The sequence below is a fragment of the Oncorhynchus tshawytscha genome, linkage group LG25 (assembly GCF_018296145.1).
Source record: "Oncorhynchus tshawytscha isolate Ot180627B linkage group LG25, Otsh_v2.0, whole genome shotgun sequence".
Taxonomy (NCBI): domain Eukaryota; kingdom Metazoa; phylum Chordata; class Actinopteri; order Salmoniformes; family Salmonidae; genus Oncorhynchus; species Oncorhynchus tshawytscha.
In genome coordinates, this window is record NC_056453.1 from 22,484,212 (window position 1) to 22,511,271 (window position 27,060).

Consider the following 27,060-nt stretch of genomic DNA (forward strand, 5'->3'; position numbering starts at 1 on the left):
CCAGATAAGACCATGTATTATATTATTAAGTCTAAAGTCAGAACAACATTGTCTGAATACAATTTGTAGATAAATCAGTCATTAGGCCAATATACTACAATATAGAGTTGTCTAATTGCTGTATGATAATACCTAATTATCATAGTATTGTATGTTAATAAATTCATATGTTGCTAGATGTACTATCTGATAGCAGGTTTCTAAATATAGTCAATGCAAATGTATTCTTATGTAAATCAGTCATTATAATGATATATTCATGTCCCCCTCAGAATAAATGTGTCTTTACTCATTTATAACATGGACCTCTGAAGAAGCCAATTGGACCATGTCTGCACCCCAAATGGCACCCTATTCCCTACATAGTGCACTGCTTTTGAGCCCTGACAGAAAGTAGTGAAAGTCCTAGAGAGAGGGGAATGAGAGAGAAGAGAGAGAGGGGAATGAGAGAGAAGTGAGAGAGAATGGAAGAGAAGAAGAGAGAAAGCAGGAGAGAAAGAGCGAGAGGGAGAGAGGCAAAGAGAGAGAGGGAGAGAAAGATGGTAGAAAGAGAGGAGGGAGGGGGGGGGTATTCCCCAGCTGCAGCAGTGAGTCTGAACACTCTGCCCTGTTCCTTGTCATTTCCAGAGCTTTCTGTATCTAGGCCAAGATAGATGGAGTGCCCTATTCATTATTTTCTCCCTTTCCCCTGCTTTCATAAGTGTTCTCCTGCTCCAGGCCAGAGAGCTGACTCCTGCTCATTTTATCTATAGGACAAGTTAATAAAGGTTTCTATAGAATGGGGTTGAGAGCATTGTCATAGCATCCATGGCCTGTGAAAAATAGACCAAATGTGATTGTATATTTTTTTTTATTGGCTTGCTTGTGTGAAATAATATATTGGCCATTTCATATGTGGTTTCACAATTGTTTGAATTTATATAATATAGCTAAACCTTCTATAAAAAAGAGAGGAATTCTTTAGAAGCAACACCAACTGAGCATCTCTGTTTCACTCTAGGTGTGTGTGCGTGTGTGTGAGAGTGAGAACGTTCAGAGAGTGTGTTGAGGCTGGAGTATTTAATCTGGATTAAAGTGCACTGCGGCCATGGTTTTTATAATCAGATTGGTGAGAGGAGCTCTAGAGCTTCTGCTGATGATGCTGGAAGCGCGTGTCATATCTAGAACAGAGTCCGCAAGTGGGAGGTGTGCACGAGCGCAGGGTGTGGTGGAACTAGAGTCACACTATATTTTCTATTAAAAGATCAGTGGGCAGCGCACCTTTCTCTTTTTAATAGACAGTCACTACACATCACTGAACACGAACAACCATCAATTATTCTTACTGCGGTCCGCCGTGAAGAATTAACATTGTTGATACAAGTGGGCGCAGCAAACCAGGCTTGTGATGTGACAAGCGCGCACTATGAGCATTTCGCAGGACATCGCTCTAGGTCGCATTTGACAACCTTGACACACCGTTATTTTGGAGAATAAAAACTGTCGAATTGTAAGTCGTATTGTCAAGTTAATCGTGGAGACTGGAGTTCGCTTCTCGATGTGTCAGTGATAATTGAACAATACAGAAGTGGTGTGGTTTGTGTCCATGCTGCATCGATAACCAGGTAAATTGAATTCAGTTTTCGTACTTGATATTATTGCTTTTTAATTGAATATGTTTGGACCCTCGAAATATTTAATTTCAAGTTCAAATACTTTAAGGGTAACTGTCAACCCCAATTTCAGCCTTTGCCCAACCCCTTCAAAATGTACATTTGACCCGGCCACAAAAACAACATCTCAGGTGAGAAGTTGTGGGTGGGAGGAATTGCTAATAAATATTAATTTCGTTGGTGGGTGAACGTAGATGTACCTGTCCCAAAACTTTCTCAGTAGACATACTTAGCAGAAGTCCACTGACACGCTCTGATAATAACATTGTGTGCGTCGCGAGCAAAAGACCCCCTGGACAGTTAGCTCACAGTGGTAAGGCGCCGAGTTCCTGACATCTGTTGCCTTTTGAGGTCTACATTCGAATCCCTAATGGGGTATAAAATATACATTTGAAATGTGGACTCACATGTATTGTGTTGGGAATAAAAGTGTTATCATCACCTTGAAAATTAAGATTAGGGGCTCAATCCAACCTGCATTGCAGTATTTACAAGGTAGATCTTTTTCCAATGGTCAAATTAACTCACAGATTGCTTTTGGGTACAGTATAAAACCAACTATGACCAGGGTATGCTCACAGGTATGCTTTCAATTTTCAGAATTAGAAATGTGTGGGCATGGGGTGAATACTGTAAATAAAGGATAAACAAATACACAGGTATGTACAGTTGAAGTCGGAAGTTTACATACACTTTAGCCAAATACATTTAAACTCAGTTTTTCACAATTCCTGACATTTAATCCTTGTAAAAATTCCCTGTTTTAGGTCAGTTAGGATCACCACTAGTTTAAGGATGTGAAATGTCAGAATAATAAGACAGAGAATGATTTATTTCAGCTTTTATTTATTTCATCACATTCCCTGTGGGTCAGAAGTTTACAAACACTATATTCGTATTTGGTAGCATTGCCTTTAAATTGTTTAACTTTGGTCAAACGTTTCAGGGAGCCTTCCACAAGCTTCCCACAATATATTGGGTGAATTATGGCCCATTCCTCCTGACAGAGCTGGTGTAACTGAGTCAGGTTTGTAGGCCTCCTTGCTCGCACAAGCTTTTTCAGTTCTACCCACAAATGTTCTATAGGATTGAGGTCAGGGCTTTGTGATGGCCACTCCAATACCCTGACTTTCTTGTCCTTAAGCCATTTTGCCACAACTTTGCCACAAAATATGCTTGGGGTCATTGTCCATTTGGAAGACCCATTTCCGACCAAGCTTTAACTTCCTGACTGATGTCTTGAGATGTTGCTTTAATATAGCCACATACTTTTTCTACCTCATGATGCCATCTATTTTGTGAAGTGCACCAGTCCCCCCTGCTGCAAAGCACCCCCACAACATCATGCTGCCTCCCCCATGCTTCACGGTTGGGATGGTGTTCTTCGGCTTGCAAGCCTCCCCCTTTTTCCTCCAAACATAATGATGGGCATTATGGCTAAACAGTTCTATTTTTGTTTCATCAGACCAGAGGACATTTCTCCAAAAAGTACGATTTTTGTCCCCATGTGAAGTTGCAAACTGTAGTCTGGCTTTTTTTTATGGCGGTTTTGGAGCAGTGGCTTCTGCAACTCAATGTTAGGAAAGTGGTCCTAATGTTTTGTACACTCAGTGTATGTCACGTTTTCAACAAACTGTCAAAATAAAGACCAGGATTTACGTGTTTCACTGTAGCTGAGCTCCTGAGTGGCGCAGTGGCCGTGATTGGGAGTCTCTTAGGGCGTCGCACAATTGGCCCAGTGTCGTTAAGGTTTTCCTCGGGTAGGCTGACATTGTAAATCAGAATTTGTTCTGAACTGACTTCCCTCGTCAAATTACCTATCTGGTTTTGATTTTTTTAAATGTACTTTTAAGAACTATTAAAACATAAACATAAACCTATTTCTTGAAATGCTTTATTTAATTGAATGTCATAACAACATGTCAGCAATGTTTTGTCTTTTGTCTCTCGACAGAGCATCATTTATAACCATAACTGATCACCATTTATTTCTACCATACATGTATCAATGAGCTCGCTAGTCATTATCCTGTACCACTTCCAGTTTATTTGGAAGATATCTATAGGCCTACTGCTGTCACTCATCTCTCTCAGTGATGTTTGCATAAAGCAAACAAAGTCATCATGCATAAACACGTTTCCAGATTCCAAACATATCCGTTATTATTTTTGTCCATAATCCTCGTAGCATGATTTGTCTGACTTTACAGTGAAAGCCTGCATTATGGTTAATCCGGTTCTCTGGCACTGTCCCCCTGTCTGATCAGACTCAGACTGATCAGACTCAGAGAGATGTATTGACACTGCATGGTCTGAGAGGAGAGCAGCAGTAGGAACAGACCTGCCTGCTTGTCTGTCTGTTTGTCTGTCTGGCTTGGTCTGTGCAATAATTCTCTCGTTGCGATGGAGAATATTGACTTGCCCTAGGAGGAGTAGAATAACAGTCATCCTCCATAACTCCTATATAGACAGAATGAAATCTCAGATTAACAAGGCAAATACTTGCTGCTGCCTCTGAAGTTTTCCTCTAGAGCCTATATTGAATAGTGCAGTACACATGAGATTTGGAATGAATTTTATGTCGAATTTTACTTTTATTGAGGGGTCAACCCCACAATAGAAAATCCACGTACTACTGAAACTGGTAAACTAGCTCGTAATCATTTGTTTTGTTCTATACTGCCAGTGTGCACCAGCATAATGCCACACTTTGCATGTGCCACTGACTGGATGTACTCCTTCTTGCTCTTTACATCACGCGCCGAGTTGGCACGTCAAATCCTCATCATTGTGTGTCATGCAGTTGACAGGATCAGAGGCATTATATTAGCCAAGCCATGGTTGAGCCTGTCTAGGATAATGCTGATTGATAGATAATGCTGCGGTGTTTCGTAACCATGGACGCTACCCGAATGGCTCCCATTTTAGTCATATACAGGGCAGAGTCCTACAGGGCAGAGTCCTACAGGGCAGAGTCCTACAGGGCAGAGTCCTACAGGGCAGAGTCCTACAGGGCAGAGTCCTACAGGGCCTTCAGAAACTATTCACACCCCTTGACTTTTTCCACATTTTGTGGTGTTACAGTCTGAATTTGAAATGGATTACATTGAGATGTTTGTGTCACTGGCCTACACCCAATACCCCATAATGTCAAAGTGGAATTATGTTTAGACCTTTTTACAAATTAATAATATATCAAAAGCTGAAATGTCTTGAGTCAATAAGTATTCAAAATCAAATTAATTGTATTTATCACATACAACTGGTGTAGACTATACAGTGAAATGCTTGCGAACCTTTTCCAACGATGCAGAGTTGATCAAATAATAATACACAATAAAATAGTAACTAACACAATAAATTAAATTAAATACACAAGAATGGAGGTACAGTATATACAAGGAGTACCAGATCACAGTGCAGAGGTACTTGAGGTAGATATGTACATGAAGGCAGGGTAAAGTGACTAGGCACCCGGATAGATAATAATAAGGTATATGAGGTAGATATGTACATGAAGGCAGGGTAAAGTGACTAGACATCAGGATAGATAATAATAAGGTATTTGAGGTAGATATGTACATGAAGGCAGGGTAAAGTGACTAGACATCAGGATAGATAATAATAAGGTATTTGAGGTAGATATGTACATGAAGGCAGGGTAAAGTGACTAGACATCAGGATAGATAATAATAAGGTATTTGAGGTAGATATGTACATGAAGGCAGGGTAAAGTGACTAGACATCAGGATAGATAATAATAAGGTATTTGAGGTAGATATGTACATGAAGGCAGGGTAAAGTGACTAGACATCAGGATAGATAATAATAAGGTATTTGAGGTAGATATGTACATGAAGGCAGGGTAAAGTGACTAGACATCAGGATAGATAATAATAAGGTGTTTGAGGTAGATATGTACATGAAGGCAGGTTAAAGTGACTAGACATCAGGATAGATAATAATAACAGTGAAATAAAGAACAGTCTAGCAACAGCAAATGATGAGTGTAAAAGTGTATGTATGTGTGTTTGTGTTGTCTCGGTATGCGTGTGTGTGTGTAGTATTTGTGAATGTGTGAGTTACTGTGTATATGGTGTGTATATATAGTCTAGTGCGTGTGCATAGGGTCAGTGCAAGATAGAGTCAGTGCAGACAGTAGGGTACCATTAATGAACTATTTAGTAGTCTTATGGCTCGGGGGTAGAAGCTGTCTCGGAGCCTGGTGGTCCGAGATCCAATGCTCTGGTACCATTTGCAGGACGGTAGCAGAGTGAACAGTCTATGACTTGGGTGGCTGGAGTTTTTGCAATTTTTTGTGCCTTCCCACGACACCAGCTAATATAGAGGTCCTAGATGGCAGGGAGCTCGGCCCCAGTGATGTACTGGGCTGTCCGCTCCACCCTTTGTAGCGCTTTGCGGTCAAGGTCGGGGCAATTGCCATAACAAGCGGTGATGCAACCAGTCAGGATGCTCTCGATGGTGCAGCTGTAGAACATTTTGAGGATCTGAGGGCCCATGCCAAATCATTTCAGTCTCCTGAGGGGGAGGGGGAAGAGGCGCTGCCATGCCCTCTTTACGACTGTGCAGGTTAATGTGGATCATGTTAAGCTCCACAACAGCCTCGTCGATGTTGATGGGGGCCTGCTGTCCCCCCTTTCTCCTATGATACACAATCAGCTCCTCAGTGAGGGAGAGGTTGTTGTCATGGCACCACACTGCTAAGTCTCTGACCTCCTCCCTGTAGGCTGACTCATCGCCGTCTGTGATCAGGCATACAACCATCATGTCATCAGCAAAGTTGATGATGGTGTTGGAGTCGTGCACTGCCACGCAGTCGTGGGTTAACAGGGAGTACAGGAGGGGACTAAGCACACACCCTTGAGGGGCCCCCATGTTGAGGGTCAGCGTGGCGGAGGTGTTGTTGCCTACCCTCATCATCTAGGGGTGGCCCGTCACAAAGTCCAGGATCCACTTGCAGAGAGAGGGGTTCAGTCCCAGGGTCCCTAGCGAGGTGATGAGCTCTCTGTACGCCACACGTCATATTAGTTATCAGTCGAGCAGTGAATTTCATACACAAATTCAACCACAGAGAACAGGGAGGTTTTCCAATGCCTCACTAAGAAGAGCACCTATTGGTAGATGGGTAAACAATAAAATGCATAGAATATCCCTTTGAGAATGGTGACATTATTAATTACACAAATTCACCTTTCAGCAGAACAATAACCTAAAACACAAGGCCATATACAGGTCATTTTGAAGGTTTTCAGACCCCTCAACTTTTTCCAAATTTTGTTACGTTACAGACTTATTCTAAAATGGATTAAATAAATAAAAATCTCATCAATCTACACACAATACCCCATAATAACAAAGTGAAAACAGGTTTTTAGAAATGTTTGCAAATGTATACATTTTTTTGAAACAGAAATACATTATTAAGTATTCAGACCCTTTGCTATGAGACTCGAAATTGAGCTCAGATGCATCCTGTTTCCATTGATCATCCTTGAGGTGTTTCTACAACTTGGAGTCCACCTGTGGTAAATTCAAATGATTGGACATGATTTGGAAAGGCAAACACCTGTCTATATTAGGTCCCACAGTTGAAAGTGCATGTCAGAGCAAAAACCAAGCCACGAGTTTGAAGGAATCGTCCGTAGAGCTTTGAGACAGGATTGTGTCAAGGCACAGATCTGCGGAAGGGTATCAAAACATTTCTGCAGCATTGAAGGTCCACAAGAACACAGTGTCACCATCCTTCTTAAATAGAAGAAGTTTAGAACCACCAAGACTCTTCCTAGAGCTGTCCGCCCGACCAAACTGAGCAATCACTGCCAAAGGTGATTCTAACTGACTCGGGGCATTGAATCTAATCAAGATTAGTGTTTAATTTCTCATCTTTTTTTAGATATTTTTTAATTTTTCTTCCACTTTGACATTACAGAGTATTTTGTGTAGATTGTTGACAAAAAAATTACAATTAAATCCATTTTAATCTCACGTTGTAACACAACGAAATGTGGAAAGGGTCATGAATACTTTCTGAAGGCACTGTATGGGCTCTGGTCAAAAGTAGTGCACTATAAAGGAAATAGGGTGCTATTTGGGATGCAGACATGTCTGTCACAGTACAGTGATGCCACTGGTTTAGGCCATAGATTACTACAGACTGAGGAACGGGCTTTATTCTCAGAATATGTGGTAACGCTTTATTTGGGTAGATGCGCTACAGACTATCAGTAACATTTCAACTAACTATCTACTGACCCTAGCCCTAACTCTACATTTAACCCTTATCCTAAGCCTAAATTGAACCCTTACCGTAATCCTAGTCCTAACACTAAACTTAACCCTTACCCTAACTCTTATTCTAATCCTTACCCTAACCCTTAGTCTAACCCTCACCCTAACCCTTAGTCTAACCCTCACCCTAACCCTTATTCTAACCCTCACCCTAACCCTTATTCTAACCCTCACCCTAACCCTTATTCTAACCCTCACCCTAACCCTTATTCTAACCCTTACCCTAACCCTTAGTCTAACCCTCACCCTAACTGTAACCGTAGCAAGCCGTTACTTATCAACAGATAGTTGGTTGTTAGTATGACCATCTGTAGAGCTTGTTTGTGTGTGTGCTTGTGTGTGTGTTTGTGTGTGTGTGTTTGTGTGTGCACTCATGCACCTGTGTCTATTTCTACTATTCATGTAAATGCACTGTGCACCCATTCACCCTGCAGAACTTGCCTTCTATCCCCCTGGCCCCAGGCTGGGAGGCAGGTCTAACACTGTCTGTGACTCTGTGACTCTAATATCTGATGGCTCTCCAGCCCATTTTGGCTGAAGGGATTACAGAGAATCTGCCGCCAGATGCTGTAGAATTTGTGCCATAGCATCATAATGCAGTTACATAACCAACCACAGATGGTGGAGTTTAACTCACAGAGTAATTGACCTAGTCTGCATTTGAAATGGTATCTTATTCCCTGTCTATACATTACATGACTGAAGGTATGTGGACACCTGCTCGTCAAACATCTCATTTCAAAACCATGGTCATTAGTATGGAGTTGGTCCCCACTTTGCTGCTATAACAGCCGCCACTCTTCAGGAAAGGCTTTCCACTAGATGTTGGAACATGCTGCCGGGACCTGCTTCTAATCAGCCACAAGAGCATTAGAGAGTTTAGGCACTGATGTTGGGCGATTAGGCCTTGCTCCCAGTCGTCGTTCCAATTCATCCTACAGGTGTTCAATGGGGTCGAGGTCAAGGCTCTATGCAGGCCAGTCAAGTTCTTCCACAGCGATCGCGACAAACCATTTCTGTATGGACCTCGCTTTATGCATGGGGGCATTGTCATGCTTAAACAGGAAAGGGCCTTCCCCAAACTGTTGCCACAATGTTGGAAGCACAGAATCCTCTGGAATGTAATTATATGCTGTAGCTTAAGATTTCCCTTCACTGGAAGTGAGGGGCCTAGCCCAAACCATGAAAAACATGGTGGCGCAGTGGTCTAAGGCACTGCATTGCAGTGCTAGCTGTGCCACCAGAGTCTCTGGGTTTGAGCCCAGGCTCTGTCGTAGCTGGCTGCGTCCGTGGGGCACAATTGGACGTGGGCCTTGGTCCGGGAGGTGACCAAGAACCTGATGGTCACTCTGACGGAGAGGAACTCTTCTAGAAGGACAACCATCTCTGCAGCACTCCACCAATCAGACCTTTATGGAATCTGCAGAGAAAAATGGGAGAAACTTCCCAAATACAGGTGTGCCAAGCTTGTAGCGTCATACCCAAGAAGAGTCAAGTCTGTAATCACCGCCAAAGGTGCTTCAACAAAGTACTGAGTAAAGCGTCTGAATAATTATGTAAATGTGATATTTCAGTTTTTTTATTTATACATTTGCAAATGAAATCCTGTTTTGCTTTGTCATTATTGTGTATTTTGTGTTGATTGATGAGGGGGGAAATGATTTAATCCATTTCAGAATAAGGCTGTAATGTAACAAAATGTGGAAAATGTCAAGGGGTCTGAAGTGTATGCACTGTAGTGTATCTCATAGGGTCCCGATCATCATCTTTCTCCTGTCCACTGATCTACACATGCTCTTTTCTTGGACTGACTTGGACTACTAGCTGCCTTTAATGCCTATAATGTTATAGCCAGGCCTACTGCCAATTCTGCCATTCAGCTCTGTAGTACCATGGTGTAGAATAGATGTTAAATGGCTGCCCGGAGGAGGTGATGGAAAGCGTCTCTGACTACCGTTACCATTCATCTTAGTATTACATAAGCTGCTCTTTAAGCTGCTGAAGCAGTCATCAGATCGTGTTGGCGGGCTGCTCTGGACTGCTCTGGGTTCTGACGGCAGTGATCAGAGTAAAACCAACTGATGTCTCTTAGACGGATGAGTATGAGAGGCACATACAGTACATCTTATTTTCTCTGAGAGTGTCATTTGAAGTGCCTTGATTGAGGTGAATCTAAAAATCACTTGGTTGCATGGCAACAATGCAGAGAAGTGTGTATAATAGATCCCCAATCATACGATTGGTCAGAGCTGAAGTGCACATATGCCTATTCTATGATGTGATAGGCCAACACCTCTACAAACAGTGTTTACATCAGGCTTATATGAAAAATGTGTCTTTTCCCTGTTCATATACATGAAATTATTAATATATTCGTCTTGTGAATGAGTGTAATCTTACATTTTAATCAGTACTTCTTCCACCCCAAATCTGCATGGTATTTGGAGCAACAGGCCCCCAAAGTACAGCATTGGATTCAAGCCCAGTGCTCTGCCCTACTTTAAACAACATTTGGGGAGGAAACTCTCTTATTTATTTCTGTATAGGGCCTACTTTCCAAGCACAAACCTACGCACATACACACACACACACACACACACACACACACACACACACACACACAAATCACTAGTGACTTTAATAATGCCACTTTAAAAATGTTTACGTATCTTGCATTACTCATCCCATATGTATATACTGTATTCTATACCATCTATTGTATCTTGCCTATGCCACTCGGTCATCGCTCATCCATATATTTATTTATATGTACATATTCTTATTCCATCCATTTACTTAGATTTGTCTGTATTAGGGAGTTGTTGTGGAATTATTATATTACTTGTTAGATATTACTGCACTGTCAGAACTAGAAGCACAAGCATTTCACTACACTCGCATTAACATCTGCTAACCGTGTGTATGTGACCAATAACATGTTGATTTGATTTGATTTGAAGCGACGGCAGCGGGAGACAGAGAGGTTGTTATCGGGGGCCTAATTCAGATGTAGGCAAACGCCAACACAGAGATTTAAAATGATGTCATTTCCCTTTGCTTGCCAAGCTGCATTCACACCTCCTTGCATGAACACGAAGGGCAGACTCTCACTGAAAGGAATGCTAATGGTGAAAATGAGGCGTAACATATGAAAAGAAGCTCTCTCTCTTTCTCTTGGGACTTAATCAGCAACAGTAGCTGACTGGGTTGATCTTTCTTTTGCTGACTCCTAGGTGCCTCGGGTCTACAATGATAAGACAATAAATGGCAGAGATAGGAGAAAATGTTGCAAGAGGAAGAGAAGAAGGAGATGATGGAGTGGGAGGTTTAAGGCCACCTCATGACCCCGAGAGCCCTGCCCACTTTCCCTTTTCTGCTCCCCCAGTTAGGGCCCACCATGTCGGGCTCAGGAGGGGCATCGTGATCCAGCTAACAGGCACAGAGGGTGAGTGGGACAGTCTGGATGACAACGAGCTCATCTTCCCCCTTGAACACAACGACTATGACGACCAGACTCCCTACATCTCCCTCTCCAAGGAGAGACAGAACTCCATGGAAGAGGAGAACCAACACTGCCTGCACTCCCCAGCCTTCCACGTACCCCTCTCCCCCTCCTCACCTGGGTCCCTGGGGGACTGCTCCAACTCAGCCCCCAGCTTCCTCTCCCCCAGCCCAGCCACCCCCACTCACCGGCCACTGGCTAGCCTGGTCAAGTCCCTGTCCACGGAGCTGGAGCTCCCTCATGGCTCATCCCTCAGACCCAGGCCCTTCCTCAGCCTAGTCAAGTCCATCTCTACTGAGATCTCCCGCTCAGAGCCAGAGGTGTCGCAGTCCAAGTCTGACTCCCGCCTCAACCTGCACCTGCAGTGGAAGAACCTGACTCAGCCTAAGGGAAGGAGTGATGGAGACTCCCGTACCGCGCCACCCTCGCCCATCGCTCTATCCCCGTCCGAGAGCACCAAGGCGGGCTTCTTCAAGATGGAGCTGGAGGACACAAAGCGGAAGTTCTCTGAGGCCATGCAGGAGCCTATGTTCAGTAAACCTATCAGTATTTTCAGTAAGATCATGGGGGATGAGAAGGAGAATGCAGCTGCAGGCAGCCCCAAGCACCAGAGAGCTACAGGGACTCACTCAGCTGGCTCCCCCAGCTCCAGAGGTGTCTATGTGGGGAGGATGGAAAGCACGGAGGTGGGCATCACAGAGTCTCCGCTGCGGAGCGCCAAGAGAACGGATGGTGACTCTCCGCCGGTGTTTGACTGGCCGTGTGTCAAACACCCAAAGAAGGGTCTGCCCACTAGAACATGTTCTGTCCACGATCACCACGGCAACAAACCCAACGACAATTCAGAGGAACTGGAGATCTGCACCTACGATGAAGTCATGCAGGTTGTTGCCATTGAGAGTCATCATCACAGGTGCCCGCGGAGATTGCCCGGTTCACTGATCTCCTCAGGACCCCATCGTGTGGTTGTTCAACCCACCTCTCCACCTCCTCCACCACACATGGTGTTGTTCTGTGTGGCTGTGTTGTCCTACGCCTACTTCATCCTTCCCCTGGGCCCCTATATATCAGGCCTGGCTCTGGGCATGGCCTTTGGCTTCCTGCTGGGGCTGCTGCTCATCAGGTTGGGCTCAACTAGGCACACAGCTCAGCCACATCCACACAGAGACGTTCAGGCCCTGACTGAGGTTGTTAAGCAGGCTGATACCCTCGGCAAGGAATCAGACGTCCTCAAGGTAAGATAGTGTTCAATAGTGAAAATAAATTCCCCCCAAAAAAGATAAGAGGCTGAAGGTGAATCCCTTTTTGTACAGTGTATTTCTCTCAGCACAAAAGACCAGCTACGTCTGAATAGGAACTTATAACCATGGAGTCAGAAAATGGCCTTGGTCTTTACAGATCTTGACACCCACACAAGAATTGGCTGAATAGAAACAATCTTTTTAAATCCTACATAATGTGGCATGCACCTCTTAGAACTTGTCTTCCTAAAACCAGTCAGCACTTCCCATTCCCCCCTCTCTCCCTCTCTGAGCCTGAATTCTTTCTAATGTGGTGCCTGTGCGATAGCTAAAAGTGCCTGGGATGCAATGAACGTTGCCCAATAAAAAAGTTCCTCCAAACTTAAAGAGATACAGAGCCTCATTAGTGTTGTCTCCCTTGGCTGAGAACAGCAGGGCAGAGCACAGAAGAGCAGAGCACAGCCTTGCCAGATGCAGGGTACAGCTCCGACCCAGCGTAGTCAGCTCCAGAGGCAATTAACTGAGCAGAGACGCTGGGGCTGTGTAATTTCTCAGGTTCATTGGCAGTCTTATCAGTGGTAAAGTGTAGCGCCACAGGGGGAAAGAGAGGTTATCTTCGTGAGGAGGGATAATTCCCTTGGTTATTTGGTGGGTTTGTTTGGAAAGTGGATGTCAGACTGAGCCTTGGGGTGAACAGTTAGTCGTGGACATCAGTGCGAGGGAGTTTTGAGACTTTTCCTCTCTAACACTAACACCATTTAAATGACCTAGGCTCCCCGAAGAGTCAAGTCTAATATCGATAGATGTTTTGATTTGTAGCTTTCTCTATGTGCCATGGTGTATGTTCACTCTTTGACTAACTGCATTGACATGTGTTCTGAAGGGCAAGCTATTATCAACATATAAATTAGCGTGTTACACAACAGCTTGTCGTAGTCATTGAAGCATGCTCTCAGTATTCCCATGTGACGTTCAGGTATTCGCTTACTGTCTCACTATATAACTGGGTATATTCCCATTGGTTTCAGGGCTGGCTGAACGAGATGTTTGAGTACGACCCAGAGACCTACCACCTGTCCCTGACCCACTCTGTGTTCGCCAGCCTGGAGGGCCACTGCCTCCGCCTGGACTACCCCAGGAACAACATCAGCCGCAGAGCCACCTACGATGAAAAGCCTCCCGAGGCTGCGGTTGTCAGCACGCGCTGCTTCCAGCTACGACACAGCAAGGTCTGTCTGCTTGGTCTGTCAACTTACCCTCACTGTTCAAAGCTTAACGCTTCATTTGAGGAAATATGATGCCAGGTTTTATATTTTATTCATTGACTTCATAAAACATTGAGATGTTTTTAAAATGTATTTAATATGTGTGTTACATACAATAATCGCGTCAGTAGTGGTCCTCTGTAGCCCAGTTGGTTTAGCATGGCGCTTGCAATGTTTTTGAGATGTCTGAAAGCATAATAACCAGATGTATTAATGTTGTGTTATAAGAGGTTTCTAATAAGTCTAGTTGTAATACCAGGTGTTCCTGCTGCCCTCTGAGCTAGCCCGCAAGAGGCTGTGGAACCTGAAGTACCCTATCTGCATTGAGCTGGCAGAGGGAGAGGGGGTCATGGAGGAGGGGAGGGGCACAGTGGAGACCCCAAGAGAGGAGCAGGGGGGAGACCCCCAACTCCAAACACGACCCACCTCCAACCCCAAACCAGCAGCCAAACTCCCTACAACCCTATACCTCTTCGGACGGACAGGAAGAGAGAAGGAGGAGTGGTTTCATCACTTCCTGTCCGCGTCCATGGTAATGGAGAAGGAGAAGGAGAATGAGAGGCCTGGCAGATGTGTGTGCAGATCAGGTAGGATAAACTGTTTTTGTTTGTTTTTGTTGTCTTTTTCCCTCATTTAATTGACTTTGCGTTAGTATTTTATTTGTGTTTTTTGTGTAATTGCAAATCTTCACAGTACATATATTGGCTATGAAAATATAATGCATTAGCAATACATGTGGAAAGGGAAGGATAAATCAAGCAAATGTTACTCTAGTGGATTATATGCTCCAGTTCAATGTATTCCAGGATGATTCATTTGTAGATTACAGATACGTGGACATGTAGGAGAATATAGTACTGTCGTGATGCTCTCAAAGCACTTAACCACACATGTTTCTGTCCCTGCTCTGGTCTGTCCTGGTAGTAAACTGAACAGTGTTGTCCTACGTCTTAGACAGTCCATTAAGTCCCCTGAAGCTAAAATATTACACATTTCCTTGCAGATGCACTCTCATGTAACATTTAAAAGAAATTATCACAACAATGTCAAATCTGTGAACCGACAGCTGTCATCTCTGTATGTAGATGTGCCGGTATTGCGAGGGGTGAGCCCATCAAGACGGTCCCAGGACAGCAGAGGTTCCAGCAGGATTGGGAGCACTGAAGAGGACCTCCCCGTTCCCCCTTCTGCCCCCTCCATCCAACCATCCAGGGTGGACTCTCCACTGCTGGACTACCCCACCTACATGGCTCGTTTCCTGCCCTCAGAGCAGCCCAGCCCCCTGCCCAGTCCACCCCTCAACAGCACAGAGACAAGCCCCACCAACAAAGTGAGGGTGAGTTCCGCTGACCACCTGAATGAAACATCTAGAAACAGATAGATTATATAATTAAATAGTGTGTTAATCTGTAGTGGCGTATATATTTCCCTACAGTGCACCTGTGATTTCCCAGAGTTCCCGGTGGAGGACAACACTGACTGGGTCAATGCACTGATTGGTCGAATATTCTGGGACTTCCTGCGTGAGAAATATTGGGCGGACATTGTCTCCAGAAAGATCCAGAAAAAGTTGAGCAAAATCAGAGTGAGTGTGTGAGCTCTCACAGTGTAAAATCCCCTCTTCAGAAGTAAGGGGAGCTTGTACAATGTTTCTATTTGGTAATTGTCTAGTAGTATATAGCCAACATAACCACAAAATCCACTGGAAACAAGCAACACAGAGGAGCGAAATTACATTTCTTTGTTTGTTTGTGTTTGTGTGTGTGTGTGTGTGTGTGTGTGTGTGTGTGTGTGTGTGTGTGTGTGTGTGTGTGTGTGTGTGTGTGTGTGCAGCTGCCTTACTTCATGAATGAGCTGACTCTGACTGAACTGGACATGGGCTCCTGTCTGCCCCAAATCACCAGTGCGTCCAGACCTGTAGTCAACAGCAGAGGCGAGTGTCAACTAAAAAGCTCACTCTTCCTTTTTACTCTCCCTGATGTTTCTGCGATGATGACTAGGGCCGGGTGTTTTCCAGACCATGTGACCTGACCAGGAGAAACTCTGCGGCCCAAATATTGTCAGGAATAACTCCTGACCCTAATGATGACACAGTGAATCAGCCCACTCTGCATACAGTACATGAAACTCTCAGAGCACCAATTAGTGAAAGACAATGACAGTGTGTCATACTTAGTCTAATCTAGATTCTGGAGGGGAACTTAGAAGCAGATTAAATGGATTTGTCCTGATTATGAAGGTCTGCAAATTACAGCAAATTACGACAGATTATAATTCCCCAAAAGAATGATGGTGACAAATGTGGACTGTGCAGGGGGAGCTCTGTATGAATCTGTAAATGGGATGGTGTGTGATTAGAGAGGCATGGATGTGACGCAGGTCGTGTTGCCTTGCACAAGTTGTGATGCGAGCAGAGAGACATGAGGAAAGGGCTTACAGACTAACCCTCTCTGTAGGTACTAAACTAACACATGGAATTGTTTTAAGATGGTCATACCATGGATCATTTAGCTGTTTTAGGACCCCTTTAGGTATAATAATAATAATAATATTTGCAAAAATATTTAATTTGGCCTTTATTACTATCGCCGATAGAAACAGATTGAATTCATAAATGGCAAAAAATATAGTTTAAAAAAATGATCATAAGGAAAAAGGTTTTGAAGTATCTGTCCCATATCTAGCAGATATAAGAAAGGAAATATTTACACATATTTAAGCCCTTATTTTTTGGGACACAAAACTACCTCTATACTTCCATTTGTTTGTGTGGGTTTCCTTCAGACGAGTCCCATGACTATTCTGTGGTTCGTATAGCAAAACTGAGAACACCATCGTGTTCCTGAGAGTCTGCCCTTTCCATAGAAGGGTCATAACGTTCAGACGCTACAGACATTTCTGTGAGAAGACCGATTTTCGGGATGTCTCATGGTCTGACAAACACTGCTGTAGCTCGGCCACCTTCCACCTAAGATTTGGAAGGCCAACATAGGTGGATGCGACAGATTGAGATGTGATATCTGTAGTATAATCTGACAGATTGAGATGTGATATCTCTATTATAATCTGACAGATTGAGATGTGATATCTCTATTATAATCTGACAGATTGAGATGTGATATCTCTATCATAATCTGACAGATTGAGATGTGATATCTCTAGCATAATCTGACAGATTGAGATGTGATATCTCTATTATAATCTGACAGATTGAGATTTGATATCTCTATTATAATCTGACAGATTGAGATGTGATATCTCTATTATAATCTGACAGATTGAGATGTGATATCTCTAGCATAATCTGAGAGATTGAGATGTGATATCTCTATTATAATCTGACAGATTGAGATGTGATATCTCTAGCATAATCTGACAGATTTTGATGGGATATCTTTTTATTATTTTACTTAGATTGACGCACGGGTGCGTCAATAGATTATTAAGCACAAGCCAGCAAATCCTGTCCAAGCACTATAAGTGCCCCCCGTGTGTATGCGTTCGCAGATGCACACACTCATAGACACACACACACACATAGACACACATAGACACACACACGCAAATAGACACTCATAGTCACACACACACATAGTCACACACACACACAGACACATATAGACACACCACCACCAAACCAATATGCTGCACGTCCCCAGCAGGACGTAACAGCTCCCTGGCTCACTGAGATTACAACAGATTACTGTAATAATATCGACTCATCTGATGCTCAGGACTCTATCATAATCAGATGACATGAGCAATGGACCGTCTCCTCCCTCTCAATCATCTGATCTGTCTCTTAATCTCTGTGCTGTGTGTGTGTGTGTGTGTGTGTGTGTGTGTGTGTGTGTGTGTGTGTGTGTGTGTGTGTGTGTGTGTGTGTGTGTGTGTGTGTGTGTGTGTGTGTGTGTGTGTGCATGCGTCAGTGTGTGTGTGTGCGTGTTTGCATTCGCACATGTGTGTGTGTGTGTTCTCCAGGCTTGTGGCTGGAGCTGGAGGTGGTATACACTGGGGCCCTGCAGATGACCCTGGAGACCAAGATCAACCTGTCCAAACTGGGCAAGGAGGGCAAGGAAGGAAGCCTGGACACTGACAGCCTCACTGATACTGGCAGCCAAGGGTCAGTCACATTACAGTTAATACTGCACTATCATCTAAAAGAAAATATATGGTTTACTGAACAACATGCATTTTACGTAGTACAACTAACACTATTATTTCATTGTAAATTGAACTGCAAAATTACTAGCCTGGGTTCCAGTCTGTTTGTGCTATTATGGAATTTTTGCACCAAACAGATCTGGATTTCAGGCTACAATATAACCACTGTCTTGCGGCATCTATGTCACGAATCTCGCCGAAGATGGTGCCTCTTCCTGTTCGGGCGGCGCTCGGCAGTCGTCGTCGCCGGCCTATTAGCTGCCATCGATTCCCTTTCCGTTTGTTTCTGTTTATTGGGTTTAATTGGGTACACCTGTTTTAAATTAGTGTTTGTTTGCAGGCTATTTAAGGGCACTAGGCCCGCTGGGTATTAGTGCGGGCTTGTTCTCTGTTATCTAGTGTATGAGTATCTATATTTTTCCGCACAGTTTTAGTCCGTTGTATTTTGGGACGGGTTGTTTCATGCACCCTGGTGTTTTACATGTCCGTGGCTCCACAGTCTTTGGAATAAAATATCCGCGTACAGAATTACCTGCTCTCTGCGCTTGACTCCTCCACTCACCATTGTTAGAAGTTGTAACAGAAGCCCGCACCAATACCCAGCGGGCCTAGTGCCCTTAAATAACCTGCAAACAAACACTAACTTAAAACAGGTGTACCCAATTAAACCCAATAAACAGAAACAAATGGAAAGGGAATCGATGGCAGCTAATAGGCCGGCGACGACGACCGCCGAGCGCCGCCCGAACAGGAAGAGGCACCATCTTCGGCGAGATTCGTGACAATCTATGCTGACATCCTGGTAATGATTAGCTGCTATGCTCTGTCAGAGGGGACAGACAATTAATGATAATTAAGAGACCAACCTACAAAATCCCTCTTAATCTGTCAAACTCCTCTAATAGTGAATCTTTGAACAGAGCCTGTGGATGGCAGAGTTCTCTATACATGACAGAGCTCTCTATACATGACAGAGCTCTCTATACATGACAGAGCTCTCTATACATGACAGAGCTCTCTATACATGACAGAGTTCTCTATACATGACAGAGTTCTCTATACATGACAGAGTTCTCTATACATGACAGAGTTCTCTATACATGACAGAGCTCTCTGTACATGACAGAGTTCTCTATACATGACAGAGTTCTCTATACATGACAGAGCTCTCTATACATGACAGAGCTCTCTGTACATGACAGAGCTCTCTATACATGACAGAGCTCTCTATACATGACAGAGCTCTCTATACATGACAGAGCTCTCTGTACATGACAGAGCTCTCTGTACATGAGAGAGCTCTCTATACATGACAGAGCTCTCTATACATGACAGAGCTCTCTATACATGACAGAGCTCTCTGTACATGACAGAGCTATCTATACATGACAGAGCTCTCTGTACATGACAGAGCTCTCTGTACATGAAAGAGCTCTCTGTACATGACAGAGCTCTCTGTACATGACAGAGCTCTCTGTACATGACAGAGCTCTCTGTACCTGACAGAGCTCTCTGTACCTGACAGAGCTCTCTATACATTATGTTGATTAGTTGGTCTGTTTCCAGATTTAAATGGATTCCTACAATAGATCCTTGTTCTGTCATAAAAATATCATGTTTTTTGTTGAGCATGTATGAGCTTGTTTTTACAGTATGGTTGGCTCTGCTGAGTATGGTTTTATTTAGGTGTCAAATCCAAAACATGTCTCTACCAGGTTTGTGGATAAAGCTAGGGTTGGGGCTGAACTCAGATAAGGATTAAGGTTAGTCTCAGTGAGAGCTGAAATCATTTTGCTCTCATGCTTAGCCAGAGCGATTTACAGTCATATATTTTCACTCTTTTTTGTACTAGTTGCCAATGGGAAGTGGACCCACAACCCTGGCATTACAAGTGCCACATTATACCAACTGAGCCACACGAGACACTCAGGAAACCTGTGTTATTGTGTTTTGTGTCCAGGTCCAGACCCGTCCTCAGTGTTTTGGCTGACAGTGATGAAGAGTCCTCCAGCGCCGGCTCTTCAGATGAGGAGGAAGTACTGCTCTCAGAGCACCAAAGCATTGTGGGAGAAAAGGGGACTCTACCTGGTGCTGAAGGGTAATTGATGTCTCTTTCCCTTACACACCAAATATAGTCGGCCATGTAGAATGATGCGGCCAGGAGTTTTTCCTGACTGTGACCTGACTGTGACCTGACTGTGACCTGACTGTGACCTGACTGTGACCTGACTGTGACCTTGTACTGTATTTGCCTCGATTCAATCCGTAGCGATGACATTCGGTTTTGTCGCTCGTTTTACATTTAAAGGCAATGTTCCCACGCTAGCAGAGACTGCATTCACGGTAAACGTTGGCTTATATGTTGGCTTCATCGGAAATGATCTTGACATTTCAAGCGTGCTATAGCGCTGAAGCGCTTCGAGCCCTAATATCATTTTCTATAGTCACAACCAGAGTTGTGGACTCGAGTCACATGACTTGGACTCAAATCTGACTCCAGTCACAAATTTGATGACTTTAGACTCAACCTGATAGAAAATAAAATAACCTGAGACTTGACTTGGACCCTCAAGACTTGGGACTCGGCTTTGACTCGAGACTGATGACTTGAACTTATCTGGCCAGGTTTTGTCATGTTTTGTCACTCATTTTGTGGCACAGAGTCTATGTGGATTACTGTACACCCAGCCAGCGACAGCAGCACAGCATCGCCCTTGCAAAAAAAACTGCAACAGATTGGCTAGTGAAACACACACTCTGCACTATGATTGGACCAGCAAGCTGTCAATCAACACAGGTCGGGTGACGAGCTAGAGAACAGATTGCTAAATTGCTGTACAGCTATAGGATCAGGTTAAACTATAGAAGAGAGGATTGCCGTAATACATATACAGCTACAAAAATGTCTTGTTGTTTAAGAACACTTTGCAAGCTCATCGGTAATGGGGCAACAGTTGCTAGCATAGGCCTGCTGGTATGCAACAGCTATAAATTGATCATCTACATATGAAACTTGCCTTTGGAATTTGTTTAAATTGTATTATTACTGTGGTAAAGATGCACCATTGCGCACCTCTTCATAATGCTCTCCAAACTGCTTTTTTTCTCTTGTTGGAGTGTTTGCTGTTGCTTTCACACGTTAAAGTGCATAGGCCCTATCTGGTGACTCTATATTCCATCTAATACTACAATAATTGATAGTGTTTCATTGTTCCATCTCTGCACCGTTTATTGTGCACATGAACATTCACAAGACTTATCTGGTAGAGGTTCTGTTTATTTCATATTTCCCGGGTTCTGTCGGACTTCCGTTTGTCTGCGCTCCACGCTTTGGAGTCAGAACCTTAATATAAGAGAAATTGATTGTTGGTGTTGAAATATCATTAACAATCATTCATCTTGATTAAAATGAATGTAACAATGGAAGTGGAAATGGCCTTTTACATTGTAGAACCAGTTTATGGGTTGTAATTGCCAATTGGGTAATTGTATGGTTCTGGGGACCAAGTGATTATATCATATAATGTTTGAGCTTCTGTTAGACAGATTCCATTTGTTTCTCAAGGAGAGGCTACACAGTCTTGCCCTCTACCTGTGTCCATTCAGATAGGACAGGTTGAACCTGATACAGAGGTGATTTCTTTTGGCCTATTGTCCTTGTATATTTTGTATATGGCACTTTCACCATGGATCACCTGTAAATAAATCTACACTCCGAGCACTTCAACCTGCCTTGCCGTCTGCTGATTTCATGCCCTTATGGCTGCTACAAATAATGAAACGGCCGTCTGGTAGCCTCAAAAAATAGACAAGGATTTGTAGTTGAGTAAAAAATGTTCCTCATCAGTCTGCACACAATGACAAAGCAAAAATGACAATGACAAAGCAAAAACAGGTTTAGATATTTTTGCAAATGTATAAAAAAAAAACTGAAATATGACATTTACATAATTATTCAGACCCTTTACTCAGTACTTTGTTGAAGCACCTTTGGCAGCGATTACAGCCGAGAGTCTTCTTGGGTATGACGCTACAAGCTTGGCTCACCTGTATTTGGGGAGTTTCTCCCATTCTTCTCTGCAGATCCTCTCAAGTCAGGTTGGATGGGGAGTGTCGCTGCGCAGCTATCTTCAGGTCTCTACAGAGATGCTTGATCGGGTTCAAGTCTGGGCCCTGGCTGGGCCGCTCAAGGACATTCAGAGACTTGTCCCGAAGCCATTTTTGTGTTGTCTTGGCTGTGTGCGTAGGGTCGTTGTCCTGTTGGAAGATGAACCTTTGTCCCAGTCTGAGGACCTGAGCGCTCTGGAGCAGATTTTCATCAAGGATCTCTTAATTTAACTAGGCTTAAAAACATCCCCACACCATGATACTGCCACCACCATGCTTCACCGTAGGAATGGTGCCAGAGTTCCTCCAGATGTGACACTTGGCATTCAGGCCAAAGAGTTCAATCTTGGTTTCATCAGACCAGAGAATCTTGTTTCTCATGTTCTGAGAGTCCTGTCATGTGCCTTTTACTGAGGAGTGGCTTCCGTCTGTCCACTCTGCCATAAAGGCCTGATTGGTGGAGTGCTGCAGAGATGGTTGTCTTTCTAGAAGGTTCTCCTATCTCCACAGAGGAACTCTGGAGCTCTGTCAGAGTGACCCTCGGATTCTTGGTTAGCAAGGCCCTTCTCCCCCGATTGCTCAATTTGGCTGGGCAGCCAGGTCTAAGAAGAGTCTTGGTGGTTCCAAATTTCTTCCATTTAAGAAAGATGGGGGGCCACTGTGTTCTTGGGGATTTTAAATGTAGAATAAAATGTTTTGGTACCCTTCCCAAGATTGGTGCCTCGACACAATCCTGTATCGGAGCTCTACGGACAATTCCTTCGACCTCATGGCTTGGTTTTTGCTCTGACATGCACTGTCAACTGTGGGACCTTATATAGTCAGGTGTGTGCCTTTCCAAATCATGTCCAATCAATTGAATTTAACACAGGTGGAGTCCAATAAAGTTGTAGAAACATCTCAAGGATCATCAATGGAAACAGGATGCACCTGAGCTCAAGTCTCATAGCAAAGGGTCCGAATACTTATGTAATTTGCAAACATTTGTAAAAACCTGTTTTCACTTTGTCATTATGACGTATTGTGTGTAGATTGATGAGGATTTAAAAAAAATCCATTTAGAATAAGGCTGTAACGTAACAAAATGTGGAAAAAGTCAATGTGTCTGAATACTTTCCGAATGCACTGTACTTTGACATCACTTTCCCAGAATATAGCTTACATTTAAGCTACTATGGCTGGATTCAATCCGTATCGCAAAAGATCTCTATTAAAATATGTGAATTGTTAATCTCACTATGAAGTGGATATTCAGTGCTATGGATTGAATAGGGCCCTTAGTTTTAGATCATAGCAGTGCAGGTCATAGCAGTGCTGTTTTCATTTGTGACCGGTGTGACATTTACCTCTGAAGGCATAAGTCCTCTCATGTATAAGTCCTCTCTCCTCCTCTCCTCCCCTCTGCAGGATTGCTGCTGGTGGCGGGAGGACAGGCAGGCGGATTTTGAGATTTGTAGACAAAATTGCTAAGTCTAAGTACTTCCAGAAGGCGACAGAGAATGAGTACATCAAAAAGAAGATTGAGGAGATGTCCAACACGCCCCTGCTGCTGGCAGTTGAGGTTCAGGAGCTTTCTGGAACACTGGCTGTCAACATCCCTCCTCCCCCTACTGATAGAATATGGTACGGCCCACACTCAACATCCCTCCTCCCCCTACTGATAGAATATGGTACGTCCCACACTCAACATCCCTCCTCCCCTACTAGATAGAATCCCTCCTCCCCTACTGATAGAATATGGTATGGCCCACACTCAACATCCCTCCTCCCCCTACTGATAGAATATGGTACGGACCACACTCAACATCCCTCCTCCCCCTACTGATAGAATATGGTACGGACCACACTCAACATCCCTCCTCCCCTACTGATAGAGTATGGTATGACCCACTCTCACTCAAAGTTACTCTATGACACATTTCATGAACTCGATTCAGCCGGATAATTTTTTCTTGAGCAGAAGGTCAGGGGGCCTGAACATAATTGCAAATCATTTGTAGACTGCAAATTGACCGGAAGAAGATATAATATTTGACTAAAACATAATCATTTCAAACCTTGCTTACATTTGTATACTATCACGTGTCTCTTTATTATGCACGGGAGTACTTGGGAACAGATTTCCAAAATTATAATCTCTTGGAGCTGACTTCCTGGTGTTTTTACAGAACGCTGCAACCCGCCTGGTATTCAACCTTCCCACGTTCTCTCATCTCACCCCATTTTGCCACACACCACTCCAATGGCTTCCATTCGAGGCTTGCATCCACTACAAGACCATGTTGTTTACCCCCCCACCTCCCCAATTCAAACAACCTTCTAGCTCTGACTTACAGCTCTTACTCTACATTATTGAGGAAAAATGTAAACTCAGCAAAAAAAAGTCCTCTCACTGTCAACTGCATTTATTTTCAGCAAACTTAACATGTGTATATATTTGTATGAACATAACAAGATTCAACAACTGAGACATAAACTGAACAAGTTCCACAGACATGTGACGAACAGAAATTGAATAATGTGTCCCTGAACAAAGGGGGTCAAAATCAAAAGTCACAGTCAGTATCTGGTGTGGCCACCAGCTGCATTAAGTACTGCAGTGCATCTCCTCCTCATGGACTGCACCAGATTTGCCAGTTCTTGCTGTGAGATGTTTCCCCACTCTTCCACCAAGGCACCTGCAAGTTCCCGGACATTTCTTGGGGGAATGGCCCTAGCCCTCACACTCTGATCCAACAGGTTCCAGGCGTGCTCAATGGGATTGAGATCTAGGGCTCTTCGCAGGCCATGGCAGAACACTGACATTCCTGTCTTGCAGGAAATCACGCACAGAACGAGCAGTATGGCTGGTGGCATTGTCATGCTGGAGGGTCATGTCAGGATGAGCCTGCAGGAAGGGTACCACATGAGGGAGGAGGATGTCTTCCCCGTAACGCACAGCGTTGAGATTGCCTGCAATGACAACAAGCTCAGTCCGATGATACTGTGACACACTACCCCAGACCATGACGGACCCTCCACCTCCAAATCGATCCCGCTCCAGAGTACAGGCCTCGGTGTAACGCTCATTCCTTCGACGATAAACACGAATCCGACCACCACCCCTGGTGAGACAAAACCGCAACTCGTCAATGAAGAGCACTTTTCTCCAGTCCTGTCTGGTTCAGCGACGGTGTGTTTGTGCCCATTGGCGACGCTGTTGCCGGTGATGTCTGGTGAGGACCTGCCTTACAACAGGCCTACAAGCCCTCAATCTAGCCTCTCTCAGGCTATTGCGGAAAGTCTAAGCACTGATGGAGGGATTGTGCGTTCCTCGGGCAGTTGTTGTTGCCGTCCTGTACCTGTCCCGCAGGTGTGATGTTCGGATGTACCGATCCTGTGCAGGTGTTGTTACACGTGGTCCATACTGTCTCCCTGTAGCGCTGTCTTAGGCGTCTCACAGTACGGACATTGCAATTTATTGCCCTGGCCACATCTGCAGTCCTCTTACCTCCTTGCAGCATGCCTAAGCCACGTTCACACAGATGAGCAGGGACCTTGGGCATCTTTCTTTTGGTGTTTTTCAGAGTCAGTAGAAAGGCCTCTTTAGTGTCCTAAGTTTTCATAACTGTGACCTTAATTACTACCATCTGTAAGCTGTTAGTGTCTTAACAACCGTTCCACAGGTGCATGTTCATTGATTGTTTATGGTTCATTGAACAAGCATGGGAAACAGTGTTTAAACCCTTTACAATGAAGATCTGTGAAGTTATTTGGATTTTTACTAATTATCTTTGAAAGATAGGGTCCTGATAGGGTCCTATATTTGTGCATGTGTGTGTGTATTCCAGGTACAGTTTCTGTGTGCCTCCCAAGCTGGACCTGCATGTCAGACCCAAGCTGGGGGAGAGGGAGGTCACCTTCTGTCATGTGACCGAGTGGATCGAGAAGAAGCTGCAGGATGAGTTTGAGGTTAGACTTCTCTTTCCTTTCCTGCTGCTCCACCTCCTCTTTTCCTCTCTCTCTCTCTCTCTCTCTCTCCCCCCTCCCTTTCCTACCCTTGTATCTCTCACCTCTCGCCCTCCCTTGTCTTTTCTCATCCAGCTCTTCCTCTTTTACTCTCCCCTGCCTCCCCTTCCCCCCAAATCCCAAGTAAGACAATCTATCCCCAATAAAACAATGAATCTATCTTCTCTCCATTCCAGAAAGTATTTGTGCTGCCCAACATGGATGATATCTACCTGCCTCTGATGCATTCTGGGATGGACAGTCCTCCAGCTGGGCTGCTGGAGGAGTGTCCAGCCCAGTCGTCACACTCACAACACTCCTCCATGGAGTCCATCGAGAGGATCTCCCAGGACAATACTGCTGCAGACTTGGACTTGGACTACACTGAACAAAAATATGAACTCAACATGTAAAGTGTTGGTCCCATGTTTCATGAGCTGAAATAAAGGAGAATTTCTGTCTGTAATAAAGCCATTTTGTGGGGAAAAACTCATTCTGATTGGCTGGACCTGGCTGCCCACCAAGTGAAATCCATAGATTAGGAACAAATGTATTTATTTAAATTGTCTGATTTCCTTATGTGAACTGTAACTCCGCAACATATTTGAAATTGTTGCATGTTGCGTTTTTTTTTGTTCAGTATAGATGTGCCACCAAATGTAGTGAGATACTGTATATTACAGACTTTAAGTGATACCTTTGGTCAATGTTTACATGTGAGGAACAGTAAAGAGATGTGTGTTTGCGTGTTGATTTCATTTTTTTACAGTTCAATGTCCTTTTGATCAGACAGTCCATATTTAATATGTGAAAGATGAAAACAACCGTTGAAT

General features: G+C 44.0%; 1 protein-coding gene across 1 annotated transcript; it reads left to right on the forward strand.

Moving 5' to 3' along the window:
* The first annotated feature begins 1,169 nt into the window (after positions 1-1,169).
* tex2l (testis expressed 2, like) lies at positions 1,170-26,680 on the forward strand. Its single transcript, XM_042306311.1, has 12 exons — positions 1,170-1,604; positions 11,195-12,698; positions 13,733-13,933; positions 14,229-14,556; positions 15,055-15,305; positions 15,405-15,554; positions 15,803-15,991; positions 17,881-18,092; positions 20,094-20,231; positions 23,648-23,863; positions 26,071-26,191; positions 26,425-26,680. The coding sequence occupies exons 2-12, from the start codon at positions 11,226-11,228 to the stop codon at positions 26,638-26,640; spliced, it is 3,495 nt and encodes a 1,164-aa protein (XP_042162245.1). The 5' UTR covers positions 1,170-1,604; positions 11,195-11,225; the 3' UTR covers positions 26,641-26,680.
* Positions 26,681-27,060: the final 380 nt, after the last annotated feature.

Bases quoted from the DNA above. Each gene is read 5' to 3' on its own strand.
- tex2l (XM_042306311.1), top strand. From the start codon at position 11,226: ATGGCAGAGATAGGAGAAAATGTTGCAAGAGGAAGAGAAGAAGGAGAT. The intron at 15,306-15,404 runs GTGAGTTCCGCT...ATTTCCCTACAG, and splicing joins GCCCCACCAACAAAGTGAGG to TGCACCTGTGATTTCCCAGA. The intron at 23,864-26,070 runs GTACGGCCCACA...TGTGTATTCCAG, and splicing joins CCCCCTACTGATAGAATATG to GTACAGTTTCTGTGTGCCTC.